Source organism: Pongo pygmaeus, chromosome 11 (assembly GCF_028885625.2).
Source record: "Pongo pygmaeus isolate AG05252 chromosome 11, NHGRI_mPonPyg2-v2.0_pri, whole genome shotgun sequence".
Classification (NCBI taxonomy): domain Eukaryota; kingdom Metazoa; phylum Chordata; class Mammalia; order Primates; family Hominidae; genus Pongo; species Pongo pygmaeus.
Window position 1 is genome coordinate 34,643,431 of NC_072384.2, and position 20,934 is coordinate 34,664,364.

Here is a 20,934-nt window from a genome sequence, read left to right on the forward strand (position 1 = left end):
AATCAAGGGTAAATGTTGGCTGGGCATGGTAGCTCACGCCTGTAATCCCAGCACTTTGGGAGGCTGAGGCGGGTGGATCACCTGAGGTCAGGAATTCGAGACCAGCCTGGCCAATATGGCGAAACCCTGTCTCTACTAAAAATACAAAAAAAAAAAAAAAAAAAAAAAAATTAGCAGGGCATGGCAGCGCACGGTTGTAGTCCCAGCTACTTGGAGGCTGAGGCAGGAGAACTGCTTGAACCCGGGAGGCAGAGGTTGCAGTGAGCCGTGACTGTGCCACTGCACTCCAGCCTGGGCAACAGAGTGAGACTCTGTCTCCCCAAAAAAAAAAAAAAAAAACAGGGAGGGTAAATGCTATATTTTACCTAAGGACTTCCAGCACATATAGAGATGATGAGGTTTCTCTTTGTCATTATTAATATGGTGAATTATATTTATGTCTTTCTTGATATTCAACTTTCCTTGTATTCCTAATGTGAATGCCATTTGCATAAATCAATATATTAGGTTTTTAATGAGTTTCTGGATTTCATTAATCTATTAATATTGAGGATTTCTGCATTTGTAGTCTCGTTTTCATTTTTTGTGCTATCTTGTCTGATTTTGGTATTAAGTGTTAGACTGACTTCATACAAACAATTCAGAAGAATTCTATCTTTGTACTTTGGAGCCCTTTAAAAAGCATCAGAAAACCATGACCATGTGGTGTTATCTAAAGGAATTATAAAAAAAAATGCATTGGGAAACAAAACATGAGAGACTCATATCACATATAAAGAGATTATTTTTGTAATAGATAAAGATTTTCAGCATATCAAGAAAAAAGTCAATACATTTAGTAGACAGAAGGGCAAACAGCACACATAGACAACTGACAGAAAAAAAGTACAAATTACTCATATGTGTGAAAAAATAATGCTCAAATGCATTTAATGACATAATGGGCAAATGTCACAAGCTACTATCAGTTCACATTGGCAAGAATAAAATAATTTACATTTCACTATGTTTGAAAAGTACGGAAAAAGAAACAATCTGACACAAGGCTGGTGGAAATATAAAAAGCTATACCTTCCGTAAAGTATGATTTGGAAAAATCTAATAATATAAAAATGCACATGCCCTTTAAACTAGAAATTTCACTTCTATAACTTTATCTTAGATTTTTCCCCTATGCATATGGCATGAAATACTAAAATAGCTAACAATTATCAAGTACTCCCTATGTATGGTCACTGTTCAAGCACTTTAGAAATATTAGTTAATATAAGTCTCATAATAACTCTCCAAGGCAGGCATAATAATTTGCCATTTTTTTTGAGCTGAAGAAACTGAGGTATGAGGAGATAAAGTTACTTTTCTAAAACGAAGCGTTTGGCAATAGTAGACGTGAAAAGAAAACACAGGTGGTCTAGCTCTAAATTTCCATGCTCTTCAGAACTATAAAATACTACCTCTCAACATGTGCAAAGATATTCATTGCTGCATTGTATGCACAGCTATATACTACAAACGTCCAATAAGAGTAGACTGCATAAATAAATTCTAAATGGTAGAATAGATGCAGCATTTAAAATGAATAACAGGCTGGGCGTGGTGGCTCAAGCCTGTAATCCCAGCACTTCGGGAGGCCAAGGCAGGCAAATCACCTGAGGTCAGGAGTTCGAGACCAGCCTGGCCAACATGGTGAAACCCCATCTCTAGTAAAAATAACAAAAATTAGCCGGGCATGGTTGCGCATGCCTGTAATCTCAGCTACTCAGGAGGCTGAGGCAGGAGAATTGCTTGAACATCAGAAGTGGAGGTTGCAGTGAGCCGAGATTGTACCACTGCACTCCATCCAGCCTGGGTAACGGAGCGAGACTCCGTCTGAAAAAAATATGATAAAATAAAATGAATATCAAAGCTCTTTGAGTAACTGATATGGAGAGATCTACAATACATACTAGATGAAGAAAGCAAACTGCAGAATAATGCACAAAAATTGTGCTATATATGTTGAAATAAAATGAAATAATATTATACACATGTAATCATACATGCTTGTTCACCTAAAGGGTATCTTCAGAAGGATACACAATAAAGTGCCAACACTGGTTACATGGGAAGGGAAATGGTTTGCTGAGAGACAAGAGTGGAAGAAACACTTAGTTTTTACTTTTGTATAATTTACATGTAAATCTAGCCAATAAAAATAAATAATTTCAAAAATAAAAAGTAGAAAGTAAAAAATAAAAACAAAGGAAAACTTTGCCATTATGTATTACTTTTATTTATTTTACATATAGGTCATCCACCTATATGTATAATAATCCACCAATTATTTCATAGCTACCACAAGTTTGTAAAACACTGGAATAAAGAATGATTAATAACCCGAGGTCAGGAGTTCAAGACCAGCCTGACCAACATGGTGAAACCCCATCTCTATTAAAAACACAAAAAAATTAGCCGGGCATGGTGGCACATGCCTGTAATCCCAGCTACTCAGGAGGCTAAGGCAGAAGAATTGATTGAACCCAGGAGGCAGAGATTGTAGTGAGCCAAGATGGTGCCACTGCGCTCCAGCCTGGGCGATAGGAGTGAGACTCTGTCTCAAAAAAAAAAAGAATGATTAATAAAGCAATGTTCACAGTAAACATGTGAGGAAAAAGTTTACGGAAAATAGTTTAACTTACCTGATGCGTGCATTACAGTATCTTTTTGCATAGTCGGTCCATCTTCCAAATTTTTGTGGAAAGAGAGCTTCAATCTGCATAAAAAGCTATAATAATACAAGAGTTTGTAGTATGTTGTAATATTTTCAAGTAAATTATTACAATGATAAAACCATTTAACAAAATATTAGGAAGTATAAAAGAAAATCCAACTCTTTCTTCCTCAAATCCCCTCACTACTATTCATCAGGGATAACTGTTATCTGTTGTATAAACATACATTTATACATTTTTCTATGTTAATATAAGCATATGTTTATGCTTTTATTCACATAAGGAGGATCATATCATATATATTGTTACACTAGAATTTTGTCCCATAAAACATGTCTCAGACACTTAAATTACACGTGTCTATTTTTATTTAGTTTTAAAACCTTATATAGACAATATAATAATAATGCACTGCTTAAAAACTGAATAGCAACCCATTATGATGTAGATGTACTGTAAAAGATTTAAACAGACTCCTGATATTGGACATACAGGCTATTTCTAGCTTTTTTTTTTTTTTTTTTTTGAGACAGAGTCTCACTCTGTCACCCAGGCTGGAGTGCAGTGGCGTGATCTTGGCTCACTGCAAGCTCTGCCTCCAGGGTTCACGCCATTCTCTCGCCTCAGCCTCCCAAGTAGCTGGGACTACAGACGCCCACCACCATGCCCAGCTAATTTTGTTTTTGTATTTTTAGTAGAGACGGGGTTTCACCTTGTTAGCCAGGATGGTCTTGATCTCCTGACCTCGTGATCCACCCGCCTTGGCCTCCCAAAGTGCTGGGATTACAGGCATGAGCCACCACGCCCAGCCTATTTCTAGCTTTTATGAAGTTACTAATATTAACAACTTCATATAACTGTGTGTGTATATATATATATGAATATATAGGTATAGTACATATATTTATATCTGTATCTATTAATCATCTATCTATCCATCCATCCATCCATCCATTCATTCATCCATCCATTTGCATTTCTATTAGAGGTGATGTAGGATTATATTTAGAAATGGAATAGCTGATTCTAAGGTATATGCTGTTTTAAAGTTTGATAATGTGACCATGTTGCCCAGTAAGAAGATTATCCCAATTTACACTCCCATCAATAGTATCATGAAATCTTTTCATTTTTACAGCTCTGATAGGCTACACATAGGACTGTCTCACTGTTATTTTAATATATTTTTAAAAACCAACAGCTTTATTGTGACATGTAATTCATATACTATTCAAACTTTGAAAGAACATAATTCAGTGGCTTTCAATAGATTCATATAGTTGTGCACCAATCATGACTAATTCTATAATATTTTTATCACCCCCCAAAAAACCTCCACACCCATTAGTAGTCACTGCCTATTTCTCCTCTCTTCCAATCCTGCCAACTACTAACCCACTTTCTGTCTCTATGAATTTGCCTATTCTGGGCATTTCATATAAATAGAATTATACAATATGTAGCCTTTTGTATCTGGTTTATTTCACCCAGCATAGTGCTTTCAAAGTTAATTCATGTTGTAACACGTATAGTATTTTCATTCCTCTTTAGGTCCAAATAATTCCATTGTATGGCTATATCACATTTGTTTATACATTCATCAGCTGATGGGCATTTTACTTGTTTCCACTTTTTGAATATCATGAATAATGCTACTATGTAACTATACAAATGAGTATATAATTTTTGGTGAGAATTTGTTTTCAGTTCTCTTTTTTTTTTTGAGACGGAGTCTCACTCTGTCGCCCAGGCTGGAGTGCAGTGGTGCGATCTCGGCTCACTGCAAGCTCCGCCTCCTGGGTTCACGCCATTCTCTTGCCTCAGCCTCCCGAGTAGCTGGGACTACAGGTGCCCACCACCGCGCCTGGCTAATTTTTTTGTATTTTTTAGTAGAGACGGGGTTTCACCTTGGTCTTGATCTCCTGACCTCGTGATCTGCCCGCCTCGGCCTCCCAAAGTGCTGGGATCACAGGCGTGAGCCATTGCTCCTGGCCTGTTTTCAGTTCTCTTGGGTATATACCTAAGAATAAAATCGTTGGGTCATACAGTAACGTTTTAAGTAACTCCTAAATTTTTCTAAAGTGACTTCAGTGCTTTATATCCGTTTAATATGACAACATATTCAGAAATAACCAATGGGCCAAAGAAGAAATCACAAAGGAAATTAGAGAACATTTTGAGATAAAGGAAATTGAGAACACAACATACCAAAACATGAGTTGCAGCAAAAATAGTGCTTAGAGGGAAATTAATAGTTGCATATGACTATGTTAAACAAGAAGAACTCAAAACAATAACCTAATTTTTCACCTTAACACACTGAAAAAGTAAGAGCAAACAACCCACAGCAAATAGAAGGAAAGTCACAATAAAGATAAGAGTGGAAATAGACTGGGTGTGGTGGCTCAAACCTGTAATCCCAGCACTTTGGGAGGCTAAGACGAGCAGATCACTTGAGGCCAGGAGTTTGAGACCAGCCTGGCCAACATGTAAAATCCCGTCTCTACTCAAAATACAAAAATGTGCCGGGCGTGGTGGCATGCGCCTGCAATCCCAGCTACTCGGGAGGCTGAGGCGGAAGAATTGCTTGAACCTGGGATGTAGAGGTTGCTGTGAGCCGAGATCATGCCACTGCACTCCAGCATGGGCAACAGAGTGAGACTCTGTCTCAAAAAAAAAAAAAAAGAAAAGAAAAGAAAGAAAGAAAAACAAAATTAGAGAACTCACACTTCCTAATTTCAAAACTCCAAACTTAGAATTTCTAATTTTATATTCTTTTTCTTAGAAAAAAATCCCAAACACAAATTATACAATCATCAGAACCCACAAAATTGGTATTTACCCTTGCTTTGAATAGTGGCTACCACAGGTGAAGAGTGAAAAGTACTGACATGTGATCAGAGTAGGACGTAAGAGCCACTGCTGTACTGTTAATGTTCTATTTCTTATGCTCCATTATAAGTAGATGAGTACTCATTTTATTATTATCATTTGAAACGTACGTATCTTTTGTATACTCTCTTTTATTTTTGAGACAGAGTCTCACTCTGTCGCCCAGACTGGAGTGCAATGGTGAGATCTCAGCTCACTGCAACCTCTGCCTCCTGGGTTCAAGTGATTTTCCTGCCTCAGCCTCCCGGGTAGCTAAACTACAGGCACAGGCCACCATGCCCAGCTAATTTTTGTGTTTTTAGTAAAGATGGGGTTTTACCATGTTGGCCAGGCTGGTCTTGAACTCCTGGCCTCAAGTGATCCACTCACCTTGGCTTCCCAAAGTGCTGGGATTACAGGCATGAGCTACTGAGTCCAGCCGACTCGCTGGACTCAGTAGGACTGAGTATCTTGAAGGATACGTTTCATGATTTTTTTTAAGTATATCATCACCCCTATTATTCATTGACATAATTTGCGGACATAATGTCAATTACTTGGAGCTACAGCACTGTCAGTGGGTATCCAAGAGTAAAAACTATAAAAGGTAAAATTAAGCATTTTATCATCACTATCTATGTACTTTTATATGTATCTCACAAGATTTCCAGGATAGAATTGAAAAGCAGAGCTTAGGTAATACTGTTAGACAGGGCAATGATAATAGCTGTCACCCAGGCTTGGCTCAAAAATTAATATAATATTGGCTACCATATGTTGAGTGCTTACTATGTGACAAGGCACAGGGTGAGGAACTTTCAAAGCAGTATTACCTTTAATTCTCCCAGCAACCCTACATGACAGCCCATGTTTTTCTAAGATTCAGTGTTCATTAGTAAACAGAGCCTCCTTAAACAACACTAAACCTTACAGACATTTCTTCCATCACGTCTTCTTCCTAACCCTTTAACCACTCCACGTACTACCCATCTCTTAGAGTAGCAAAAGCTAAATGGGGTATCAAACACATGCCTTATTCTTTCATTCTAAGCAGATACCTTATCGGGTCTGCACGTAAATTTTAGTTTCTCTTTACTTTCCCAAATGTGACTCTTAAAGTGAAAGAACAGAGAGAAGCTCTGAAATGCGGTGTAAAAGAAATAAGGTAGATTCAGTCCCAATCCTAAGAAGCTTACAATGTAAAGTAGATAGGATAAATGAAGATTAAGACCATAGAAGAACCTCAGGAACACACTGTGAAGAATATTATAAAGTTGTACTAAATATGGAAGCCTTATAATAAAGGTAAAAGCTATGTTTTATACATACCTACAAGCTTGGCTAAGGCTTAAATGTAAATAGATTAAAATAGCCATGATAAAACATACATACTATCTAGAAATTCCCAATGTACTCCTCCAGCATTTGAGGCATCCAATTTGAAATTAAAAATTGCAAAACAGGTGGTTGATTCAATACCCCTCTCACCCCCCTTCTCTTCTTTTAAGTTCTAAGTATAAGGATTGTAATACCTCTTCAGGCCTTCCTAAAGCTGGTGTTCCTGTAAGAAGAATGGCTCGTCTGGCTTTCTGTACTATTGGCAATAAAATCCTGCTGCGAGTTGCATTTCTGGATTTCATGTAGTGTGATTCATCCACTATAACTCCTTTGAAGTTCTGATTATTCAGGGCATCTATCAAAGTCTTTGCATCTGTGGTTAAGAGACCATAACCCAGAACTGTCACTTTACTGGTCGATATTCTCCTAGAAAAGAAAATCCATGTACTTAAAAAAATATCTCAGTAATGACGTTATCATAAACAATACAACTCTCTTGGGAAAAAATACAGAAGAGAAGAAAGAAGAATAGAGGAAAAATAAAAGGAGATGGTACTACTACTGAAACTCTTAAGATTTCACTATCCTCAAATGTAATAAACCAGGATCCAAAATTTACAGTTTTGGTTAACCAAAACCAAAATTTTAGTTAAATGATCTTTGAAAGATTTTCACATCCAGCAAGCCACATTACTTTCTGACAATATTTGCTTCTATGCACCCAGGATCATGCATAAAATGGATACTTAAATATTAGTTGACTCTTCAATGAAACTTTCACACAAATAGGATAGCAGTTTTTCAATCCAGATGCTACTGGTATTTTGAGCAGGACTAAGTGAAGTTCTGCGGTGCACTGAACAGGCCCTCCTGCTCAAAATACCAGTAGCAGAACGGACTTACAGGGCTGTTCAGTGCACTGCAGAGCTTCATTTCCTGGTCCTACCCATTAAAGGACAGTGGAGTCCGAGTCACTGTGACAACAAAAAGCTTCCTGGACCTGAGGTGATAAAATGTGAAGTGTGGTTAGAAGAAGCGGGTACCACCCTCACATCAAGAACCATTGAGCTAAAATGATCCCTGATCTTTAGATTTCTGTAATTCACACATCTGTAATATTCTGTATCTTGCTGTCAATAAATTATTCATTTACATATTTATGTCTGTTACCATATCATGAGATTGGTAAGGGCAGGGAATGTGTCTTATTCATCTTTTAGTAGTATTCATACACAGTGCTATGATCCCAAATAAAGTTCGTAGAATGAAATAATTAGACAAATAAATTCAATAATACTAAGACATGTCACTTTTGCATTTTCTATATCACCAGAAAAAAATACAGGACAGAGCCAGTCTTCTGCAATTCTCTATCCTCTAACAGAAAAGGTAGCGCTCCTAAGCAGCCAGAACCACTATGGCTACTGCATTTTAAGCCCTGGATTAATCTACTTAATACAGAGACCTATAATTTTCTTTTTTTTTTAGACAGAGTCTCACTCTGTTGCCCAGGCTGGAGTGCAGTGACATGATCTTGGCTCACTGCAAGCTCTGCCTCCCAGGTTAATGCCATTCTCCTGTCTCAGCCTCCCGAGTAGCTGGGACTACAGGTGCCCGTCACCACGCCTGGCTAATTATTTGTATTTTTAGTAGAGACGGGGTTTCACCGTTTTAGCCAGGATGGTCTCGATCTTCTGACCTCGTGATCCACCCGCCCTGGCCTCCCAAAGTGCTGGGATTACAGGCATGAGCCACCGCGCCCGGCCGAGACCTATAATTTTTTCACTGTATTCAAACACCAGAAGAGCCTGAAGAAGAAAAGTAATAGGTTATTTAATATTACTAACTAACTTAGGTATACTGAGAGCAACATATAGGAGACTGGCTTCAAAGGCCACTGCAGCAGTCTGTAGCTTCTATCCTACCATGTCTTGGCTAGTAAACAGTCCAGGCATAACTGATATAAGCCAGAAGGAAAGTATATGTATTTGTGGTGGACATATTGGTATACACCTAAACCTGTTTCTTTAAGTACCTGGAAGACACTGGGTAGTTTTTCTGTCCTTAACTAACATCCTCCAGGAAACTTATACTCTGGAGTTGTAGTCCTATCTAACATATCCCAAATACTATTCAAATAAATATATTATCCACCATTTAACTGCAAGAGTGTATTTTCAAAATAATATAAAAACTAGATGCCCTATTGGCTATAAAAGATGACAGAAGAGTCATTTTAAGAAAATTTAAATGTGAACATTTAAATAAGGTTTATCAGCCAGGTGCAGTGGCTCACGCCTGTAATCCCAGCACTTTGGGAGGCTGAGGTGGGTGGATCACCTGAGATCAGGAGTTTGGGACCAGCCTGACCAACATGGTGAAACCCTGTCTCTGCTAAAAATAAAAAAAGTCAGCCAGGTGTGGTGGTGGTGCCTGTAATCCCAGCTACTCGGGAGGCTGAGGTAAGAGAATCCCTTGAACCCAGGACGCAGAGGTTGCAGTGAGCCGACATGGTGCCACTGCATTCCAGCCTGGGCAACAGAGTGACACTCCATCTCCAAAAAAAAAAAAAATTAATTAATTAAATTAAATAAATAAGGTATACCAAACAGATGATGGTTACGGAGGCCTTAAAAAAATTCTACATTCTCTAAATTTGTAAGTCTTTTCAATTTCATTCAGTTTTATTGGAGAGGAGATTTATTTATAATAATTAGGATAAGATAGCAGTTTTTCCATTTTAACCATGTAAATAGAGTCCAGATTTTCTTGGGCCCATAAAGATATATTCTACTGAATTAGCATTTCAAGGTTGCAAGTGAAAAGGCCCTCCATGCATTTTGTGTTTCCTCCTTCCACATTCATAAGACAATTTTATTTTTAAATATACCTTTTATGTTAACAGTCTTAGAGAATACAATACAGTACAATAATACCAAAATTTAAAAATCTAAGTATTAACAGATATTTATTTCAGTAGATGTACTGTACTGCTTTTCATTTAAGATTCAGAAATAGATAACTTTGAACCTCTGGAGACATAATTTGTATGAATCACCTACACATTCCATGTAATAACTCATCAATACTCAAACTGATTGTCTTATTCTAATTGCTAGAAAGCAAAATGAGGAAAAAAATACTAACAACACTATAACAGATTTTAGAGTGAGAGCTTCAAATAAACACAAAGCAAATATTTTCAAGATATAAAATATTAAAATTATAAATCAGGAAAATCAAACTTACTAATGAGTCACGCACAAAACTTGCATATTAATTAACAAATTGGAAAGCAAAACCCACTAAAGTTGCTGATAATAAACGATCACAAAGCTTCAAGTCAATCAATGAAAAGTTGTGAGATTTATTTTTGAACCTTAAGATGGTTTCAAATATGTTTAAGGTAGATATAAAGTAGATATACTACATATATATCTTTAAAAGTATACGTATTTTACATTTACTTTAAAAATATACCATAAAGGAACTTAGAAATAAAATATACTGTTGGGTTTTAGATAAATAATTCATATTTTAAAATGTAAAATAAAATTCTCCATACTACTTACTCCACTTCTAAATTATGATCTATAGGTGATATTGCATTCTAAAACATGAACATATACCAGGTACACACAAGGAAGACTTTTCTCCTTAAATATTAAACAGTTGTTCTTACCTAACATCAGTTTTATTCTGAATAACATTGATTTCTTCTGGACTTAGCTCTGGGATCCATTTTTCGATTTCTTCTGTCCAAGGGTACCTCAGAGACGAAGGGACCACTATTAACAGAGGCCATTCCTCTTTATAGAAGTAAGCAATTCCAATTGCCTGGATTGTCTTTCCTAGACCCATCTAAATTAAAAAATAAATAAATGTTAATTAATAATAGAGCCTAAAATATTTTAAAAGAAAATATTTATCAAACATTTTATTTAAGAGTATTATTAGCTGGGTGTGATGGCTCATGACTGTAATCCCAGCACTTTGGGAGGCTGACGTAGGTGGATCGCTTGAGCCCAGGAGTTCGAGACCAGCCTGGCCAACATGGTGAAACCTTGTCTCTATAAAAAAAGGTACAAAAAATTAGCTGGGCATGGTAGGACACACCTGTAGTTCCAGCTACTCGGAGGCTGAAGTGGGAGGATTGCTTGAACCCAGGAGGTTGACGCTACAGTGAGCCTAGAATGAACCACTACACTCTGGCCTGGGTGACAGAGTAAGGCTGTCTAAAAAAAAATGTATTATCAAAATAATTTTCCATTGTAAAATTAGTTGGATTATACAGTTAGTAAAAAGTTTGAGATAATAAGGACCTGTAAAATTCATTAAGCAAATCATATTATATTCAAACTATTCATGATTGAACTTAAAGAGACAAAATTACTCCTAAGGTTAAATATTATGTTGATATTATATAATTAGTTTTATAAAATGTATGTAACCATTTATAGTCTCTCCTCTTAGACAATAATAAATGTCTTAACAGCACAAAACCATGTTATTTCAAAACTAGAGTAAGTCCTGAATGATGCACATTTTACAAAACAAGCAGACATAGAGAAGTTAAATTATTTAAATCACAGCTGGCTGATGCAAAACTCGTATGAGATCCCAGGTCTCAGGTGTCTTCCCACTTGATTTGTATCCACACTGTCACAATGCCTGACTTCTAAACTGTTCCAATTTAAAAAGTAGTCACTTAGTGAATATTTATAGTGTTTTTGTTCAAAATAGCCAGAAACTGGATGTAACTCAAACGTACTTCACCTGTGCATGAATAATCAAATGATGTCATTGTCATACAATGGAGTACTATTTGGTAATAAAAAAAGAATGAACTCATGCTCTACACGACGTGAATAGATCTAAAATGCATTTCGGTAAGCAAAAGAAGCCAGATTCAAAATCTACATACTATATGATTCCATTTATATGTCTCATTCTGGAAAGTAAAACAAAAGGGAGCCATAGTATATCTGTGGTTGCCAGGGGCTGGAGGTTGGGGAGGGGAATAGCATGAGGGAACTTTCAGGAATGGAGTCGGTCTACACCTTGATGTTACTGGCTGTTACATAACCGTATGCATTTTTTAGAACTCATAGAATTGTACACTAAAAATGGGTGAATTTACATAAAAGTGCGAATTATACCTCAATAATCCTTACTTTTTTAGTAGTAACTATGGCAAACAATGGGAAAGAGAGACTAAAAGACAGGCCCTGTTTACCAGACTATACAAAGAGAAAAAAGAAAAATGCAGAAACTGAAAACAAAGAGTTTAAAAATGAATTTTAAATGCTGAGCAAAACTAAAGAAATGAGAAAAGAGCAGATTTTGGATTTTAAGCAAGTTTCCATTGAGAAAACTTTATTATTTTGTTTATGTGTTTTTCTTTTAACTGCTCCTGTTAACAACAAAAAAGCAATCTTAGAATTCATGCAAAGTTATATTTATACATTCGTTGGATAATAATTAGTGTGTTTCCGTGTCTTCAAAGCCCTCCAATTTTCATACCGGAAGCCACTCAAACATCACTGGATTCTGGGAACAACTTGGTTCCAATACAGCAGAACTTTAACAATCACAGATCTTTTTTTTTTTTTTTTTTTTTTAAGACGGAGTTTCACTCTTGTTGCCCAGGCTGGAGTGCAATAGCACGATCTCGGCTCAGAGCAATCTCCGCTTCCCAGGTTCAAGCCATTATCTTGCCTCAGCCTCTGGAGTAGCTGAGGTGGCATGCGCCACCACGCCTGGCTAATTTTATATTTTTAGTAGAGACGGGGTTTCTCCATGTTGGTCAGGCTGGTCTCAAACTCCCGACCTCAGGTGATCCGCTCACCTCGGCCTCCCAAAGTGCTGGGATTGCACCCGGCCAACAATTACAGATCTTTAGCTGGCTAGAGTTATTCAGTGTGCCATTTCCCCGCCTCAACAACTCTGCCAAAAACAGACTTCCAGGAACTGAGGCTTGGCCCTATTTTTTGTGTGTGGACAATAACACTAACTTTGTGCTATGGTTAGGGGTCTTTGGTTTTGTTTCCTGCCATGATTTCATAACACATTTTCTTAATTTCAATTATCTGGAAATAGGATCTGTTTTGCTTCCCTGATTTTCTGGAAAGCAGAATTCTCTCTCTGCAACCCAGATTCTATCACTAGAACCTCAGCTTCTTGCTGCTAAATTTACTTGGTGCCAGTCACCTGTCTATGTATACATTTTGCACTTCATGTATGACTAACAGTGTTCTGTGTTGGCTTGCCAGACAACTCTCTCCCAAAGACCGCCACTCCTCAAAATTTCCTCATCTTGTCTACTGAGATCAGGTATGTAAGCCTTCAATAGGATACATAGAATTGGGACTTGAAACAATAGGTAGAATTAAAAAAAAACAGCAAAATTTCAGTTAGATAGAAGGAATAAGGTGAAGAGATATATTGTCCAACAGAGTAACTATAGTTAATAACAACATACTACATTCTTAAAAATTGCAAAGAGAGTAGATTTTAAGTGTTCCCATCACAAAAAAGCATGTGAAGTAATGCATATGTTAATTAGCTCAATGTAGCTATTCTACAATGTATATATATTTCAAAACAACATAATGTACACCATAAATATATATAATTTTTATTTATCAAATAAATATTTTTAAAGAAAAAATAAGAAAAAGAAGTTTTAGTTTGACGACAGGAGAAGAAAAGGGAAACTAGCATAAGTATGGGTAAGAATAAGAAGAATCCTGATATGCCGGGAAGTTAATTTGATTAGAAGTTTGAATATGTTTGTCTTCTAGTTCTCTAATTCTGTATTCTTGTATCTAATCTATTAAATCTACTAGAATTAACTCCAGATGTTATTTTTCAGTTCTAAAATGTCCATTAGAATCTGTTTTTGTTGTTGTTGTTGTTCTAACACATTAAAAATTCTTGGGGTTTTTTTTGTTTGTTTGTTTTTTAGATAGGGTCTTGCTGTGGCTGGAGGGCAGTGGCGAAATCATGGCTCACTGCAGCCTCGATCTGGGCTCAAGCAATCCTCCTAGCTCAGCCCCCTGGGTAGCCAGGACTCCAGGCATGTGCCACCATGCCCAGCTATTTTTTTTGGTACTTTTTGGCCAGGCTGGTCTTGAACTCCTGAGCTCAAGTGATCCACCTACCTTAGCCTTCCAAAGTGCTGGGATTACAGGCGAGGGCCGCCATGCCCGGCCTAATAGATTACATTCTATTAACTACATTTTTTACAATCTATTACATTCTTTTTAATAGATTACATTCTCCTTTGAAATGTCTTTTTGTCCACCTTTTTGCTGATTTTCTTGATGATGTTGTTGTTTTATATTTGAGACAGTCTCACTCTGTCACCAAGGGTGGAATGTAGTGGCATGATCTTGGCTCATTGCAACTACCTCTACCTCCTGGGTTCAAGTGATTCTCGTGCCTTAGCCTCCTGAGTACCTGGGCACTACAGGCGAGTGCCACCACGCCTGGCTAATTTTTGTTATTTTTAGTAGAGACAGGGTTTTTTGTTTTTTTTTTTTTCTTGAAACAGAGTCTTGCTCTGTCACCCAGGCTGGAGTGCAGCGGCACGATCTCGGCTCATTGCAACGTCTGCCTCCTGGGTCCAAGCGATTCTCCTGCCTCAGCCTCCCGAGTAGCTGGGATTACAGGTGCATGCCACCACTCCCAGCTAACTTTTGTATTTTTAGTAGAGACAGGGTTTCCCCATGTTGGCCAGGCTGGTCTCAAACTCCTGACCTCAGGTGATCCACCCGCCTCGGCCTCCCAAAGTGCTTGGATTACAGGCGTGAGCCACTGTGCCTTGCCAAGACAGGGTTTTGCCATGTTGACCAGGTTGTTCTCAAACTCTTGACCTCAAGTGATCTGCCTTCCTCAGCCTCCCAAAGTGCTGGGATTGCAGGTGTGTGCCACCGTGCCCAGCCAAAAAAATAAGTTATTTTAAAGTCTCTCTCTGATACCAACATCTGATCTCGTGTGGGCTCTATTTCCTTTTCCTTTTGGTACCAGTTTTTCAGGATCCCTCATATTTTCTAATTTAACACCAGATATCATGAGTAAAAAATTCATAGAAGCTTTGGGTAGTATTATCTTCTTGGGTTAGGTTAAGTTTTCTTAGGGAAGGCAAATTGAGTAACGGCAAATACCTCATTCCTTTTAAGACTTGGTTTTACGCTTTTAAAGGGCAAGTTTACTCAGTGTTGCCCTTATTCCCAGCGCCTGGTATTTATTATAGAAGATGGCCCTTCTGGGGGTCAACAGAAGCCAAGGCAAGATATTTGTAAACAATTTCTCACCTCAACAAGGCTCAACCCCATCTCTGTCTACTTAATACCACAATACTGCTAAAATCTTGGCTTAGTTTTTATCTTTCCCAACTCTATATTTCTTCTGGGTTTCTTGGGATCTCATTCTGTGCATGTATAGTTTAGGAAATAGCCAAAGACTTAAGGCTAATGTACATGCAGATTTTCTTTATAATTCTCTCAAGTTTCCTCCTCTCTGAGATTTTTATCTTTGTATCTACATGCACAGTGCATAATTTGGGAAGTAGACAGAATAGTCTCTGAGAGAAACAAGTAGAAGCAGCCTGTTGACTTATGTTGCTTAAGGCTTAAGGAAGATAAATAATTGAATATTCGGTGATGAATTTAGGCAGCTGAAAAGGAAAAAACAAATTATGGGAGCTAATAATGTATTATTTTTGTTAGGTTTTCAAAATTCTAAACATTTTCTTCCTGCTCCCAGCTATCATATCATACTTTCCTAATAACCTAAAAAAATACGACTGCCATTTAAGAACTATTAAACATAAGACATTAAGTACCAATTAAGAAATATGAAGTCATTTTAAAAAGAAAAAAAAGTTTCTCAAGTCAAACAGTTTTCAGTATAACTCATGGAAGGATTGGTCTTGCAAAGCTGATGTGTTGAATATAAGAATCAGCAATGGAAGCAAACACAAGGATAAAATAAAGAGTCTCACTCCATTTTTTGATGTTTACATGCGAGCCCTCTTACCCTTCTGCCCCAATTGTGTACAAGCAGATACGAAAGTGTGGGTGCTATTTCCTTTGGCACTGGTGGGAAATACAAGCTATGCAAGCCCCGGCCCATATGGTAAGAAGCCTCACCTTAACTCCACCCCATAAGCTCAATAACAAACTATGCCTGTCTCTTCTCCTTGTTTTTTTTTTTCAAGTCATTTTTATATCTACTTGGGAGCCTGCCCTCCTCATCCCAGAAAGACTTGTTATGTCAGTAATAAACCCTTTCATACCCTCTTCAGGTCTGGGTAGCATCATCAGCCTTGACATCCAAATGAAATTTTGAGTGGAAAGGTCCATTGCATCTCTTCAGGGTGACCATGATAAAGGGAAAGCCATTTTTCAATATAGATTAATAAACTGGCATTGTGATTTTTATAAAAGAGTTTCCTTGAGCTTTATTAGCTAGAGTAAAACATCTCAGGATTTGATCAACTTGCTATCACTGAAAATAATAAATTTCTTGGTTGGGTACAGTAGCTCACATCTGTAATCCCAACATTTTGGGAGGCTGAGGCAGGAGGACTGCTTGAGGCCAGGAGTTCAAGACCAGTTTGGGCAACAGAGTGAGACCGTCTCTATAGAAAAATTTAGTAATTCCCAGGTGTGGTGGCATGTGCCTACAGTCCAACTAATGGGGAAGCTGAGGTGGGAGGACTGCTTGAGTCCAGAAGGTTGAAGCTGTAGTGTGCCATTACCACGTCACTGCACTCCAGCCTGGGTGACAGAATGAGACCCTGAAAAAAAAAAAAAAAGGAAACAAAGAAAAGAAAAGAAAGAAAAGAGAAGAAAAGAAGAAAAGGAAATTTCTTAATCTACCCATTTCCTAATCTACTTGAAGATCATACCCTATGGTATTAGGACTGACACTGACACTTAGTTTTTGTTCAGCTATCTTTCCTGGTAACAACCCCCAACTTCTTATTCAGCATCTCTTTAGTTTAAAGATTATGTAGTGAAATGACTAAAAGTGATTCTCAGAAATTAGAAAGATATTTATCAATACAAAGTGAAACATTTGGGTACTATTTTTCTTAGGTATTTGTTGTTGGTTGTTCATTTTTGGGCCATAGTGAAGTAGGAAATAAAGTTTGATGGAACAAACTAGAAAAATACATAGTTCTAAATTAGAAAATAAAAGTATATTGGCATAATCTCATATTCCCATTAAAGAAAGGAATAATATATAGAATGACTCAGTTCTAAATAAAATTTGAAAAGGACTACCTTTTAAAATAAATTTTTTTTTTCATTGAAAATTTTTCTTTTTTTAATTTAATTTTTATTATATTTTAAGTTCTAGGGTACTTGTGCACAATGTGCAGGTTTGTTACATATGTATACATGTGCCATTTTGGTGTGCTGCACCCATTAACTTGTCATTTACATTAGGTATTTCTCCTAATGCTATCCCTCCCCCGTCCCCCCACCCCACGACAGGCCCCGATGTGTGATGTTCCTCACCCTGTGTCCAAGTGTTCTCATTGTTCAGTTCCCACCTACGAGTGAGAACATGTGTTGTTTGGTTTTCTGTCCTTGGATATCATTGAACATTTTTCTTTTTTTTTTTTTTGAAGAAACTTTCTTTTTTTTATTATTATTATTATTATTATACTTTAGGTTTTATGGTACATGGGCGCAATGTGCAGGTAAGTTACATATGTATACATGTGCCATGCTGGTGCGCTGCACCCACTAACTCGTCATCTAGCATTAGGTATATCTCCCAATGCTATCCCTCCCCCCTCCCCCCACCCCACAACAGTCCCTGAAGTGTGATGTTCCCCTTCCTGTGTCCATGTGTTCTCATTGTTCAATTCCCACCTATGAGTGAGAATATGCGGTGTTTGGTTTTTTGTTCTTGCGATAGTTTACTGAGAATGATGATTTCCAATTTCATCCATGTCCCTACAAAGGACATGAACTCATCATTTTTTATAGCTGCATAGTATTCCATGGTGTATATGTGCCACATTTTCTTAATCCAGTCTATCATTGTTGGACATTTGGGTTGGTTCCAAGTCTTTGTTATTGTGAATAATGCTGCAATAAACATACGTGTGCATCTGTCTTTATAGCAGCATGATTTATAGTCCTTTGGGTATATACCCAGTAATGGGATGGCTGGGTCAAATGGTGTTTCTAGTTCTAGATCCCTGAGGAATCGCTGCACTGACTTCCACAAGGGTTGAACTAGTTTACAATCCCACCAACAGTGTAAAAGTGTTCCTATTTCTCCACATCCTCTCCAGCACCTGTTGTTTCCTGACTTTTTAGTGATTGCCATTCTAACTGGTGTGAGATGGTATCTCATTGTGGTTTTGATTTGCATTTCTCTGATGGCCAGTGATGGTGAGCATTTTTTCATGTGTTTTTTGGCTGCATAAATGTCTTCTTTTGAGAAGTGTCTGTTCATGTCCTTTGCCCACTTTTTGATGGGGTTGTTTGTTTTTTTCTTGTAAATTTGTTGGAAATTTTAAGGCCAGGAACAGTGGCTCACGCCTGTAATCCCAGCACTTTGGGAGGCTGAGGTGGGTGGATCACCTGAGGTCAGGAGTTCGAGACTAGCCTGGCCAAAATGATGAAACCCCGTCTGTACGAAAAATACAAAAAAATTAGCCCGGCATAGTGGCGCACACCTGTAGTCCCAGCTCCTCGGGAGGCTGAGGCAGGAGAATTGCTTGAACAGGGGAGGCGGAGGTTGCAGTGAGCTGAGATCATGCGTTTGTACTCCAGCCTGGGCGACAAGAGTGAAACTCCGTCTCAAAAATAAAGAAATCAATAAATAGATAAAACAAAATAAACTTTGGCTGGGTGTGGTGGCTCATGCCTGTATCCCAGCACTTTGGGAGGCCGAGGTGGGCGGATCACGAGGTCAGGAGATCGGGACCATCCTGGCTAACACGGTGAAACCCCATCTCCACTAAAAATACAAAAAATTAGCCAAGCGTAGTGGTGAGCGCCCGTAGTCCCAGCTACTTGGGAGGCTGAGGCAGGAGAATGGCGTGAACCTGGGAGGCGGAGCTTGCAGTGAGCGGAGATTGTGCCACTGCACTCCTGCCTGGGTGACACAGAGAGACTCCGTCTCAAAAAAATAAAATAAAAAACAAACTTTTAAAACATGTACTTAGATTTTCAGTTTTTGCTTTTATTTTGAGACAGGCTCTCACTGTCACCCAGGTTGAAGTGCTGTGGCCTGGCCTGATCACAGCTCACTGCAACCTCAAACTCCTGTACTCAAACGGTTCTCTCACCTCACCCTCCTGAGTAGCTGAGACTACAGGTGTACACCACCATGACTGTTTTTGTTTGTTTGTTTGTTTGTAGAGATGGGGGTTCTCACTTTGTTGTCCAGACTTGTCTTGAACTCCTGGCTCAACCAATCCTCCTGCCTTGGCCTCCCAAAGTGCTGAGATTACAGGCGTGAGCCACTGCACTTGGCCAGACTTCAGTATTTTGAAAAGAATTGAAAACAGCATAGCATTCAATTATAAAAGCAACAACACACTTCAAGTAATTTAGGCATACAGGAATAACAACACTCAACATGTGGTTCAAAGCCCTGGGCTCTAACAACAATAGAATTTGTTAATGTGGAACTCTTCAGTGTTTCATCACCATTAAGGCTAAATCAATGATTAAGAATCAAAGTCTTGAATAAACAATAGTACAAATGTCCAGGTAGCTACATAAGAATTAAATAGAATACATTAACCTCAAGAACACATTTCATCAATGTTTTCAAAATTGTAAATCACCATTTTACTTAGGAGAATAATTTTAGGTTTCCTAAATGTTTTATTCTATGAAATTATTAAGAGCAATTAAATAACAATTATCCTGATACATAAAATTTCAGTTTCACTTTTTTATACTGTGAATACTTTTATAAAGCAATTTTTATTCCTATGCATTAAAAAATGCTCATTGACAATTTTTCGAAACTAAAAACTTTTCCAGTTTTAATGTTATAAGCAGCTTGTTCCTTTGAAGGCAGAGATGTAGGTTTGTCTTTAAAATAGGTGGCCTGTTTGTTATAAAAGAGATTGCTTTGGAGGACCCTTTTAGGTATGCTTTTAAAATCTTAGTGAGGATTTCAATTAAGAAAGAAAACCCACATAGAGAAATAGCAGACTGAAATACTATGTTCTGTTATTTATTATTAAGGGGGTATATATTTTAGCAGAACCACTTTCTTGTTCTTGTACACTGTTAGTGCTATTTCCAATAGAGAATTTTAGATGGTATACGTGAAGATTATTTGTTCTTAGAATTGTGTGTGTACGGCCGGGCACAGTGGCTCATGCCTGTAATCCCAGCACTTTGGGAAGCCAAGGCAGGTGGATCACAAGGTCAGGAGATGGAGACCATCTTGGCTAACACAGTGAAACCCTATCACTACTTAAAATACAAACAATTAGCCGGGCATGGTGGCGGGCACCTGTAGTCCCAGCTACTCGGGAGGCTGAGGCAGGAGAATGGCATAAACCCGGGAGGCGGAGCTTGCAGTGAGCTGAGATCGCGCCACTGCACTCCAGCCTGGGCGGCAGAGCAAGACTCCGTCTCAAAAAAAAAGAGAATAGAATAGTGTGTGTACATTTCAATTCTGTCTTCTTTTCTCATAAGTGACTAGGAAAAGAGAACAGACCATACAGGTATGCACATAGCCCTGATCTTCTTCTTCCTCAAGACAGAAGAATCTACGCTTTGGGAACTGTGCTATCACTTTCCTGATGGTTGGTTGGTCCTGATGGTTGGTTTCTCTTGAAGGGAATGCACTGGGAACAGAGGAAGGCAGAAAGGAGATGGGCCTTAGAGAGCAGCAGGATGAAGAAAAATCTTATTTATCTAAAGGAAGGGCACTGAGTCGGGGATGGTGGCAGAACTTAAGTAGAGCTGTAGTCCAAAGCATGGCTTAGAGATGCCCATATTGGGACCAGAAAAAG

General features: G+C 38.1%; 1 protein-coding gene across 15 annotated transcripts in view; it reads right to left on the reverse strand.

Annotated features, from left to right (window-relative positions):
- The window catches only part of ZRANB3 (zinc finger RANBP2-type containing 3), a 328,904-nt gene that overhangs the window by 146,993 nt on the left and 160,977 nt on the right, over positions 1–20,934 (reverse strand). For 13 of the 15 annotated variants that reach the window (XM_054477865.2, XM_054477866.2, XM_063647415.1 and 10 more), the window contains 3 exons: positions 10,603–10,781; positions 7,115–7,346; positions 2,679–2,764 (listed from right to left, as the gene is read on the reverse strand). In XM_054477865.2, coding sequence (XP_054333840.1) covers positions 2,679–2,764; positions 7,115–7,346; positions 10,603–10,781 — 497 coding nt within the window. Of the gene's footprint in view, positions 1–2,678; positions 2,765–4,618; positions 4,726–7,114; positions 7,347–10,602; positions 10,782–20,934 lie in introns of those variants that run through there. The other 2 variants (XM_054477869.2, XM_063647419.1) reach the window with 2 other exon arrangements.